This window comes from Arachis ipaensis, chromosome B04 (genome assembly GCF_000816755.2).
Source record: "Arachis ipaensis cultivar K30076 chromosome B04, Araip1.1, whole genome shotgun sequence".
NCBI lineage: Eukaryota > Viridiplantae > Streptophyta > Magnoliopsida > Fabales > Fabaceae > Arachis > Arachis ipaensis.
In genome coordinates this window covers 8,142,286-8,155,473 of record NC_029788.2, presented here as the reverse complement: position 1 = coordinate 8,155,473, position 13,188 = coordinate 8,142,286, and the positions used below count along the sequence as shown (strand labels likewise).

The window sequence follows — 13,188 nt, the reverse complement described above, 5'->3', positions numbered from 1 at the left end:
GAAGTATGATGTGAAGTGCACTCAGTTTGAAAAAGGGTTGTCAATAGAGCGTGCGTATATCTTATCGCCGAAAGCAAGAAAAATAGAAGGTGAGGAGATACAATGGTCCTTACACTTGCATGCAAACATCCATCAGTCAAGACCATCGAAGGTGATTGCTCAACACATATTCACAATGGTCAAAGCAGACTCTACCATCAACATAAGAGTTCTATAAGGATCTGTGGAGAACCACTTTCGTTACAAGACGTTGTATAGAAAAGTTTGACTTACGAAACAAAGAGTCATTGCAAGGATTTATGGAAACAGGGAAGAATTGTACAACGAGCTTCCTTGTTGGTTATTCGTAATGCAGACGAAAAAAGTTGAAAAGGTGAAAACTGAATGGGATCACGGCTTATATAGTGTGGCGAACCATTCCCAAATTTGCCGAAAGGTAGGCAAACTTCTCATTAAATAATAAGTTTGCCGACACTACAAGAAAAAGCGTGTTTATCAACGGCAAAAATCGACGGCTATTTCTGCCGTCGATAATTTTCGACAGCCTGCTGTCGATATTACTAAAAAAAATAATTAAAAATAAAAATATTAAAATCGACGGCCTAGTCGTCGATATTTTTATAATGCGTTAATTTATTTCCCTATTATCGTCATATTATAGGCGAACCAAAAGTCGAAAATAAAATCGACGAATATGGCGTCGATTTTATTATTTTAAATATCGACAATTTTGCCGTCGATAAATTTGAACGGTCTAGATTACTTTTTAAAATGGAATGAACGGTCTAAATTTAATCTATATAATAGACGCTATATGTGTTGTTTTTATATTAAAATCGACGAATATAGGGTCTATTTTATTATTTAAAATATCGACACCTTTGCCGTTGATAAATTTGAACGGTCTTGATTACTTTCTAAAATAGAATGGATGATGTAAATTTAATCTATAAAATAGACCCTATATGTGTTGTTTTTTTTTTAATTAAAATCGACAAATATGCCGTCGATTTTTATCACTAAAAAAAACAAGTTCTCGCGTCAGCACCCGCTTCCAAAGTTCAGAAACGCAAACTTCCCCAAATTCAAGCTAGGTATTCTTCAAGCTAGGTATCCTTTGGTTGACTTCGCTTCCTCTTCACCACTGCCTCCGTCCGACACCACCACCGGCGACCACCATCGCCTACCCTCTCTCTCTTCCTTCTTCTCTTTCTTCCCCATTTCTCCATTTCTTCGTTCCTGCGTGCGACACCCCTGTTCGTGGAGTCACCTTCTGTCCGCGTCTTCAAGCACCGACAAGCAACCACCAGCGGCGGCGACCTTCTGTGCCACCGCGACATCACCACCACCCCACCACCTCTCCTTTCTTCTTCCTCCTTTCATCAATGCAGGTTCCCTTCCCCTATTCCCTGTCTTTCTTTTCTTTATTTTCACTGTTTTTTAATTCTGTTTTTAGAAATTTTGGTTAGGCTTAGGTTTGTTAAACTTGTGTTTCTGGACTGAAATTGTTGTTGGATGTATCTTTCTGAAATTACTGGGTTGAATGCTGCTTAGATTGAACTAAAATTTACTGTTTTGAACTCTGCACACCACATGTTCGGAGAAATGCCTGAATGGAATTTTTTTATTTAATTTCTATGTTTGATCAGCATAGGCTTTACATTATGGAACACTTAGCTTAATTAAAGTAAATGTAATATTGCTGGTGGCTTATGTAAGCTAAAGTTTCTTTTGAAAGTTTTCAACACTTTGATAAGTAAGCGTGGATAACTTATTAGGACATATACCAAACAAACAAAGGCGAGTGACCTAAAAATTTGATTTATGTAAACTTCTTTCTAACAAATGATTGGTATAATGTATGCACAACTAACTTGTATTGTGCCTTGGTATTCTGTTGTATTTGTATTGTGTCTTGGTCCTTTTGGGGTTATAGTGACTAAAATCTTTTTTTTTCTGACAACTAATTTGTATGTCTTTAGGTGTGTATTTTGTTGGAACAAAACAAATAAATAAAAGATAGAAAGTAAAATCCGATCCATGAAAAAAAAATATCATTCAATAAACCTAGAAAGGTTATCGGTTTAAAAGCATTGATAAGAACTAAAAAGGTTATCGGTTTAACAACATGGAGCAGTTTATTTTCTCTTTGTAGCTTAAACATGTAATGAGTTGATGAGATAATTTCATTGTGATTTTAGAATTTGTATATGTGAACATTTGGATACATTCTTTTCTTCGCAACCACTCTTTTGGTGTTAGTTGTAAGTCTTGATCATTATAGTCAGTGAACTTTCCTTACACTCTAATTCATCAGAAGTCAGAACATGATTTTTGCTTATGTCTTTTGTAGATAGATTTAGCAACATCTGGTAGAGGAAGAATTGGAACTTTCATTGGTATGTGTAGTAAGTGGTGCATTTGGAATAGCAGATGCTCATGTCCAAGGTGGAATGGTGGGAGACCTTTCATATATGCATCCTGAGTTGCTTCAGGTCAACATCACCATTGCAAAATTGCTCTCTATAACTTTCCTCACAATGTTACTTTCTTTTTTTAACCGACAAAAATTTTCTTCTGTAAACAAATTTGTGTCTTTGAATGTGTTGAATAATCCCATTAACTCCTGCATGCTTTTTTATGTGGTGTGATTTTGTTGTAGTCTTTCCTTGCTGGTGGAGCAGCATCAGGTGCATTAACTTCTACTTTGAGGTTAATTACAAAAGCTGCATTTGAAAACTCCAAAGATGGTCTTCGCAAAGGAGCATGTAAATTCCAACTAACATAACTTCTCTGGAACATAAAAATTTAGTTAAACTACTAATCACTGATCATGCTTTCTTTCTTTTTTATTGATCCTTTGATTTGCAGTTCTGTTCTTTGCCATAACAACATTCTTTGAGCTTCTTTGTGTCATTCTCTATGCATTTGTGTTTCCCAAAGTACCAATTGTGAAGTATTACCGATCAAAAGCAGCATCAGAAGGAGCAAAAACTGTTTCAGCTGATCTTGCAGCCGCTGGCATCCAGACCCTCATCTGTAGTCCACTTTTTCTTTTCTTTTCTTTTCAATTCCAACATGGTTTTAAATTGCAGTTGCTACCACAATTAGTGCTACATCAGCAATGTCATTTCATTTTAAGTTTGCCTCATCTTAAGGATGGATTTTGTTACTAGGGGATATGTCATTTCATTTTAATATTTCTTAGAAGTAATTTAATCTTAGCTTATTTCTGTATTTTCTCTTCAGGTTTACAGCCAATCTTATCAATGGTTTCCATACTCTAGAAGGCGCAGAGCTAGCTAAGTGAGCATTCAGGGCTTTTCACTGATGGTTTCTTATGGAGTTTTTTATGGAGTTTCTTCCAATGGTTTTCACTGCTGGTGATGATTGCGGATTTTCAAGCTTCCCTACATTTGGTCTACAGGCCTATAAGAACAAGTATGTGACTCACTCTATATCTTATTGATGAATCAAAGTATCAAACAGAAGAAGTGTTTAAAACACTTATTTCAATAAAGGACATGTAAATATATTCGCAAAACCTCTATCCTCTAAAAAATATGCTTCTTGAATGTCAAATATTAGCCAACTTTGTATTGTAATAATAATAAACCAATAAAAGAAAAACTAAGATGAAGCATTTCACCTTCTAGTGTTAGTCTTAGCTTGATGGGGTAGCACTTATTGATCCTGAATGAAATAATGCCATTTTTTATTAATTGTTTATTGTTATATAATAATAGATTTGTACTTTGTTTTTCATTTCCTTTAACCACTTGCTTATCTATTTGTTATTTTCTTGTGCATAACATGTTCTACTTTGATTTTTCCGCTACTTATGTTGGGGTTGGGATGATTTGCCTATATATAATCAATGTATCCCTACTGATTGGTGGAATTCTCTCATGGGGTGTCATGTGGGCACTCATTGCTAATAAAAAAGGTGATTGGTATGATGCAAAACTTAATCCAAGCAGCTTAGAGGGCCTTCAAGGTTACAAGGCAAGTCATCCTTTACCACTCAATTTTCACTATGTTCCGTATTTTGTAACATTAACCTTTAGGTTAATTAAACGCTAATTGATTAAACGTTAATCTTTGATTTTTCTGTTCTAACTGGACAACATATGCTGAGCCCTAGGCGAAGAAGGCTGAAAAAATCGTTAATGGTGGATGGTGTGGGTGGAAGAAAGCTGTTGATAGCAAGGGAAAGAATTTCTTCTTGCATGTTTTATAATCTCCTTCTACCACAGAGGCCTAACATGATTTGATAGGATCATTTTCATGGAGGGTAACAGTTCCTAGTTTGTACCAATTTTCTTGCAATGGAATGGTAGTTTTTCATGGTTGGAATTTGATAGTTTAGTTAATTAGTTGACTTACTTTTGGGTTGGTGTTTTTAACTGGTGTGACTGTAGTCTATTATATAGGATTTATCGCTGTTATCTATTTGAGTTACTTGGACAAGTAAATGATGCCAGCAAAGGATATTCCAAGATAATTAGAGTATTATTTTATCATCTTATTAACTTTTTTACTTTAGAGGAATTTGATCCTTCAACTATAATAGTTAATTTTTGTAATAATGATTCTTTTAAGTTTTGTAGTTTAATATTTTAGTGCTTTTGTTAAGAATTAAGTTGACTAATAAAAAAGGGCTACTGTGAAAATTTATCTTGTCTTAAATCTTTTCACATATCGACGGCGTTGTCGTCGATTTTATTAAACATATTATTGACAAAAGTGTTGTTGATTTTATTGAGTTAAATATCGACACAAAGGCTGTCGATTTTATTGAATCAATTATCGACAAAGAAGACGTCGATTTTAAATTATAATATCGACGACAATGTTGTCGATTTTATTAAGAATGTAAAATTCTCACACCAATAGTACAGACGGAACAAACGTCGATTTTATTAAATTATTATCGATGACCATGAAAGCCGTCGATTTTATTAGCATTTTGAAAAATCGACAAGTTTTATAGCGACCAACTACGTCGTCTATTTTGCCGTCGAATTTCAATATTATCGACGGTTTAGCCGTCGATTTTAACGACGTTTCTTGTAGTGCGAGAGATAACAAACCCTATAAAACTCAAAGTTTATTGCACTGCGCGCAAACTTGCCTGCGACCCAAAATAAAAAACGTATCCTCGTATATAATGTCTGTTTTATTTGTTTGGAGAAATAATATATTTTTTATTTTATTTTAGAAAAAAATCCGTATAAAATGGTTTTATTACGAAAATGGATATTTTTTATTTTTTCTCAAATTATTTTATTAAATATAAATTTTCACCATATATTTTTAAATTGGAACGAAAAAAATATGTAAACAAATATTAAACAATAAAAAATATACTTGACGAAATAATCTATCTACTTAATATACTAAAACTGGGTTTTCCTCCAACTAATGGAAGTGAGGTGTCGATTCCTCATGAATCCATTTTCCCACTAAAATGAATGCACTATTTTTTCTTCTAAGTTTATTTTATAAAAATATCTTTATTATATTTATACTATAATTAGCATTTAAGTTATAATGTATGATTATATTAATTTAGGAAAATATCTTTATTTTTAGAAAATACTATTTTCATGTAATGAAAGCACTATTCTCTCTCTCTTCTAAATTTATTTTAAAAAATATCTTTATTAGAATTATATTACAATTAGCATTTAATGAATAATGTATAATTATACTAATTTAAAAAATATCTTAATTATAATTATATAAAAAAATTAAACATAAATTTATAATTCTAATTGCCATAAATATGATACTAACATTCATAGTGGTAAATTGATATTACAATAATTAATTTCTATAATTATTTTTGTACTACTAATGGCTACATATAGTGTTTTTTTGTGGTTAGTGAGTCTAAATCTAAGAGTCAAAGTATTCTTTTTTTCTAATTTGTTATTTTTCTTTGATTGGGAAATTGTTTCTAAGGAGCTTTGTAGGTCAAGTTCAAGTCACATCTCCTCCACGTTTTCTACGTTTGTCCGAAAATATTCGAAGTGGAGCATATAATGAGATTGAATTTCCTCAATTTAGGTTCAATTTTGAAAAATTCGTGTTGTAACACCCTACTACACTGAGCTTTACGCTTAAGTCGTAAAACAGAGGTGGTGTGGTGTTACGACCTTTAAAATAAAATATGTACATGTATTAGCAGAAAGATTATAATACACTAGGAGCCTTGAAGGATAGAGGAAATAAAAATTGTGAAATAAAAGCGCAACGCTCAAGAAACGAGTTAAACTGCGCATCAGAAAAACCATAACTATTGAACATAAGATAGCAAAAGTAGGAGTAGAGCGGCAAAGATACAAAATAACGAGCTCTTAACTCAGCCCGCGAAACCAAGGCTGGCCGGAAAATATTTACACATATATACATATATATCCAAAATTCCAGACATACATAAACAAGATCCTGTCTCTCCATGAACCTCTAAGAGGATCAAAAGAATAGTTATGTGGAGAGAAAGCTAAGTACGCATATATATACAACTCTGTACAACAAAATAATCCAGTATCCACTTCACTTCAGGAGTCCAGACGCCTAACGAGATGTCTCTCGACCTGCATCTGAAAAACAACAACATAGTATGGAATGAGAACCGGAGGTTCTCAGTATGGTAAAGGTGCCACACACATAATATATAAGGTCCTGAGAATGCCAGAGGCAATTCCTAGAACGCCGACACTCAGATTATAGAGCTTAAAGTATTAAACAGAAGTCACAAAAGGTGGTTTTCTAAGAGTATCTAAATCTAACTTAACTTAACCTTAAATATAAGTTCCATACTGCCATTCCTCCATACCTCCAACTCCATCATGCATTTCACAGACAATTAAACAGATAAAGGCAAGTACAAGAATGTTACAAATACTGCAAGTAACAAATATACATTTAGCATGGCAAGTACACTTAGGCACACCCAGTTAATGCACAATCAAGTAATTCAAGTAGTATGCATATGATGCATGCCTGTCCTATGACTGATGAGGCTCATCTGTCGGTTATCCAGCCAACCCGACAAGTCCGAAAATCTTAGACTATCTTTCGACGTGCATCCCCAAGAGTATATGCATAGCTTTTTCTCAAATAATCAACATTGCTCAATGGGGGTTAACATTCTCGGGAATTTATAGTTTTTGATCACCCTTACGTCATAGGGTCAACAGAGTTTCGAGTTTTCAACCTGGTACACATGGTGGCAAGTCATGGTACTTACCCAGGGAATCTCGTATCTCATATCATTTTATCTTTCAAGCCAAGTATCATACATTATCATTCATTTGATTATCAAGTCAAGTATCATACATGATCATCCGTAACATTTCATAGTTAATTCATCACTTTACAGCTTTATTTCATCTCCAAGTTATCCCCATTTCCTAAGTTCATCTAAATATCAAGTTTAACACTATTATTAATTATTAGAGGAATGAAAATAGAGGTTTAGAAGTTTGAAATTCAGTTTAAAATGTTTAAAATTATGTTTGCTGAAATAGAGGCCACACGTACGCATGGCTCACGCGTCCCTTGTCATGCGTACACGTGGGTGTAAACTTCATGTCACGCGTATGCGTGGACATGCTTGTTTTCTCCTTACGTGCACACATGGGACCCGTCGCATACGCATCGCCAAAAATCCACTCCACGCATACGCGTGGGCGTACGTTCTTTCAAAAAAAAATAAGGCAGATGCACTAGCAAAGTTACAATAGCAGAGTTGGAGAAGCAAAGCTGCAAAATTTGTTATAAGCACAGTTTATAGATTCAATCTTCCAACGGGAATAACTCAATCATTTTAAATCATTTTTCTTCCGTTCTTCAAACGGCATAAACTTCACGAATTCAATTTTCATTTAAAACTGGTTGGAATCAGTTTGGGGTTCCGAAAACCAAATTATAGCCCGCCGAAGTTCAGCTCAAAAACCAATTTTTGCAAACTTTTAAAACCTCATACTCATTCAAATTTTCCATTCCTTCCAATATCAAACCTGCCAATACCAATACAATTGCCAGCAACAATTCTTAACAAAACTCTACACCATTCTACTAACCACCAATCAATAACATTAGACAATTTCATTTCTCAACAATTCCATCATACTTTCAATCAATATTCTTGTAAACTCACAATCAACAACGCAACCATATTCTTTTTCAACATCAACATAAATAACAAACTTCATCACACAATCAAATCACCAATTATCCAACAAGCACCCACCAAGCATGTTCATTCACAATTTACTAAACATTCAATATACACCTGCATTCCAAACTTATCTTATGGTCATCTAGCCTAAGTTTTCATAGAACATTATATATTAAATGCAAGAAAACTAAACCATACCTTAGCTGATTTTTCACGTAGCGACCAAAGCAATTTATTTAAAACCAAGGCAGCCCCTCAAAACTCAATAAACTCTAAGCTCAGCTTCTTCCAAGTTCCAATATTGACAATTTCAAGTTCCAATTATTTATTCTCAACCTAATACACATTCATAACACATATATATCCAATTTAATACTCAAAACTCAAATTCAATGAAATTAAAATAGAATTATCGTATCCTCACCTTACCCAAGCTTCACATAAGTAAGAGTGATAGCTAATTGGATCCTAAAACATCAAAGAGTAAAGAAATTCAATACCCGTACCATACTTTCAAGAATTGGGGGAAAGGAGTGGCTGAGAGTATTTAATGACTTACCTATAAAATTGTTCTGGTAAAAACGTAGAGCTCAACGCGGTGGACACGTGGCCACAAACGGTGCGGCAATCAGAGCTCGGACGGAGAAGTTACGGGATTTGGAAACTAGCGTAAGGGTTCGGGAGTGTTTCTCGTTTCTCTTCTCCGTGGAAGCCTTTTGCTGCTGAAATGAGGGAGAAGACAAAGCTTGGGTTCATTTAATGCTGGGCTGGTTGGGTCTACTATCTGGTTTGGGCTCGGTTCAACCGGTTCGGTTCGTTTGGTCCAATCTTAGTCTGTTTTCTTTGAAATTAGTGTCAAAATTCTCATTTCGATGAGCTCTATCCTAATTTGATATAATATTCGCATTTTTAATCTTCTTTATTGAAAACTAATTTATTGACTAATTATTTTCTAATTTAACGGGATTTACACGTGTCAACCTTGAAGATGCAATTCAAATATTGGTACTTGGTAGTTTGGTACTATATTTAAATTTTCTTCTCTTAAGCTTTTTGTATTAAAAATAATTTTATAACATGTTGTGATTTTTTTCAGAAACTACTAGCCTTCTGGTGCATTAATGCAATGCTATTGAGGAGAATAAAAGTCAATTTAGTTTGACAATTTTAACAAGAAGATAGTCTGAATTTGTACGGATTCTAAGTGTTCGATCTTATGATGTTATTTCGGTTGGTTGTTACGAGAATGACTCTAATCTATACGTATCTAAGTATTAGAATAGATTAAATATTATTTAAATAATTTAGTTCTAATATTAGTATTTGATTAAGTTAGTTTTAGAGAAATTTAAATTGTTGTCTCAATTTATATATTATGACTATTCTTTTTGGATATGTTATTTTTAAACTTTTTAATATGAATTTTTTTCATTTTTTTTATTTTTAGGTTTGTTTTTTTTTGGATATATGTATCACCTTTTTTTTGTATTTCAGATTAGTAATAGAATTATTAAGAGAAATGTAATTCATCTATAGATTAGAATGATTAAAATTTTAATTATATTATGTGGACATAAGATTGATTAATTAAGATTAAGGCGTGAAAAAGGAAAAAAGAATCACAATATGTGGTTTTGCTTTCTTGGTAATATATAAAAATACATGAAAGAAAAAAAATTAAATATCACCATTTAAAAAAAATTGTTAATCATGCATGGATATAAAAAATAAAAAACTATTACTCGATTGTAGAATAAAAAATAATTATATATAAAAAAAAATAATTATAACAAAAAAATAATTAATATATGTGACTTAAATTTTTATATGTACAATTATATCCTATGAATAAAAAAATTATTGACTAATCGATCAATATATACTGGTAGTATAAATAAAAAAAATCATTAAATAAAAAAGATATAGTATGTTTTTAATTTTGGGAATAAAACGTAAATAATATAAGTTAAGTACAATTCAAATTAATTTCAATAAAATAATTTAAAATTATAATTTCAACCTTATCATGTGCATAGTATGAATTATTGAACAATTTATTATCATGTACATGGCACAGATTATTAAATAATTTTTTATGTGTTTTTTTTTCCAAAATAAAAATACTATTTTTACTTATAATTATTATTCTTTATCGATTCTTTCATTTAAATATTAATATTATTTATTAATTTTTTTATTTTTATTTCTCACATTTATTAAAAATTCTTTTTCAATATTTTAGGTATTAATTGTTGTTATTTAATTAACTTATTTTAGGTATTAAATTAAAATTTTAGGTATTAATTATACCTCAATTACGGTATTAAGGCCTAGTTTGGAAAATCAACTTAATTAAGCTATTTTTAAAAAAATAACTTAAACAATAAATGACTATATTAAAAGTAACTTATAAATAAGTTATTTTGTGTTTGGATTTTTAGTTTTAAAAGTGCTTATTTAATAAAAATGTGATAAAAAATAGTAGTATTATGAGAGAAGTCATTTTTTTAACTTCTCTATAAATTCCTAAATAGTTTCTTAAAAAACTGCAATTTAGTTTTAAAAATTGCACCAGACATTAATATTATTACTTTTCATAAGTCAAAAGCTCAAAAAAGTTACTTTTCAAACTTTCCAAACGGGTCCTATTTTCCATACCTAATGACTATTGACTACGATCATATCAATAGTATCACCTATAGTAGATTATACAAAGAGAAAGTATGGAAAATAAAGACAAGAATTATAAGGCTATAGAAAATCCCATCCAAGTTTGACAAGAATAAGACGGCTTACATAGAAATAGTTTTAATAGATGATAAGATTAGTTGATTTATTTACTAAATTTTTTTAAGTAATGCTAAGTTTAATTTATAAATAGAGTTTAATTTCGATGCACTGACAGTGTAAAGCATTTTACACAATCGTGCAATCACATCCGTTCTTTTGGATGACCATTCACGCGGTCAATGTGAAAGGTATTTATTTTTATTGATGTGTCATTACGTAATTGGATGCATGTGTAAAACTACTTTACACTGTCAGTGCATCAAAATTAAATTCTTATAAACATTTGTAGTTCATATTTTAAGTTAATTTTATAAGTACACCATTTCACAAGTCAAAGACAATTCTTTTTAATAGCTTTGTAAATGCTAATAGCTTTTATATTTAATTTATTTTGCAGTACAATAAAATTCATGGTTCAATCAAGAATTATTTGACAAAAATATTTGAGAATGAATTGGTAGAAAGGAAGGTCTATGTTTTCTCAAATTTTGAGATTGAGAAATCAAGCAGAATATATCTTCTGACTATACACATGTGCAGAATATCTTTTGAGAAGGAGTGTACATACGGTCGAATGGTCGATGATCGTAAAATTCCGGATAATCATTTTAATTTACTTGTCCATGCTGATATATTGAAACAAACAAATGAACGATTCTACTTATTTGGTACGTAATTAATTTATATTAACCCACACAAAATTATTTTTCTTTTGATTTTAAGTTTTGCCAACAAATTGTGTAATAGCATCATTTTATCGATAACAAAAATTTTAACAGTTTATTTTTGAAAATATTTGAAATTGTATTGTGACTTTTTTTGAAAGGTATATCCTTTTATTAATATACTGTTGTTAGTTTTATCGTTTAACATAAAATAAATCACTAAATTCTCTTTATTTTATACACGTACGAAGTTATAATTTCTTATATTATTCACTCATTTGTCTTTAATTTGGTACTTTTAATTCAATTTTTTTTGTTCAATTGGATGTTATTGGACTCTTGACTGAAAAAGAAAAACTTATATCATAGTAAAAAATAAAGAGAAATGACTAGTACATTATATTTTATTTTCATGATTTCAGTATGTAAAATTTTAATATTTTAATATAAACATTTATTTTGGTAATAATTATGTGTTGTGGTGCAAAATTTTTTTTCTTTATGTATTACTATTTACTCTTTTAATTTTCGCTTTCATTTAAAAATGAGAAAAAAAAATAAGATATACACTATGAGATCAATTTACGATCCAATTATTTGATCATCTATCTGATCACCTAGCAACTGAATACATAATTTATTTTCTAATTTATAAAATTTAACAAAGGCATTAGTAAACATATTTACTGCATGTTTAAGAATGCTTTCTTTTATTATTTATCAAATGCTTTATCTTTACTGAAGAAAATTTGTTAAACATACCAAAAAATTAAAAATTTTCAGCAAGTTTTTGATCAAGTGCATTTTCTTACTTTTGTGTCAAAAGTGTAATTCTCCACCTTCCCTTCAAGTATTTGGTATTTTGTACTTGAGGGGTTGGCATGACCAAGATGTAATGGATGCAAAACAAAGTAGAATAGCTCTACATAAAAGCAATATTTAAAAAAGCGTGCCACGTGAACCATACGGAACATAAATTAATCCTAGCTTTGATTTGATGATAGATAGGTTAAGCATTCGCACTTGTAAACAGTACACCATGACCACACGATTCATCATCCCGCCCACTGATCTGTCAACTAATAGTGCTTTGGGATTAATCTGAACCACTCGTTTATTTGGAAATAAAAATATGAGATCCAACACCCAAAATGTTAGGAAGTACCTAATAAAAAACAATCTGATTCTCATTCCTCGTGGAATGCAAGCTGCGAACAAACGAGGGCATCGTGGGAGAATCTTCGTCCTCTTCCCATAATCCAATCAGATACTACTAACACGAGGAACTAACCTTCCAATAGCAGATTAACACGTGTCACCTCACTTCACTTCATCCTCTCCCTTCTAGATTTTACACCTATTTTCGTAAAATGAGACACTCTATTATACATATTAAAATTGTATAGGAAGAGAAAATAAATTCTTTTTATATTTATTTTTTATTATTTTATTGTTATTTAAAGTGTTTATCATATTTTTTTCAATCTCTTTTTCATCTCATAAAAAGAAAAATATGTAAACTTATATCTTTACTATATAATT

The 13,188-nt window shown here is 31.1% G+C and overlaps 1 protein-coding gene and 1 long non-coding RNA gene across 3 annotated transcripts; one reads left to right on the top strand and one right to left on the bottom strand.

Moving 5' to 3' along the window:
* On the top strand, positions 1,039-4,638 carry LOC107638742 (equilibrative nucleotide transporter 4-like). 2 transcript variants are annotated; one of them, XM_021120648.1, is made up of 6 exons: positions 1,039-1,391; positions 2,358-2,495; positions 2,663-2,768; positions 2,872-3,039; positions 3,250-3,441; positions 3,947-4,638. In XM_021120648.1, exons 2-5 carry the CDS (start codon positions 2,454-2,456, stop codon positions 3,285-3,287), a joined length of 354 nt encoding a protein of 117 aa, XP_020976307.1. In that variant the 5' UTR covers positions 1,039-1,391; positions 2,358-2,453; the 3' UTR covers positions 3,288-3,441; positions 3,947-4,638. The 2 variants fall into 2 exon arrangements, with proteins under 2 accessions (XP_020976307.1, XP_016197601.1); XM_016342115.2 differs by having other exon boundaries at positions 2,354-2,495.
* Positions 6,287-8,919, bottom strand: LOC107638743. The gene is made up of 3 exons (XR_002360612.1): positions 8,751-8,919; positions 8,390-8,659; positions 6,287-6,608 (listed from the first exon to the last, which is right to left on the bottom strand). It is a non-coding gene; the product is annotated as an uncharacterized LOC107638743 (long non-coding RNA).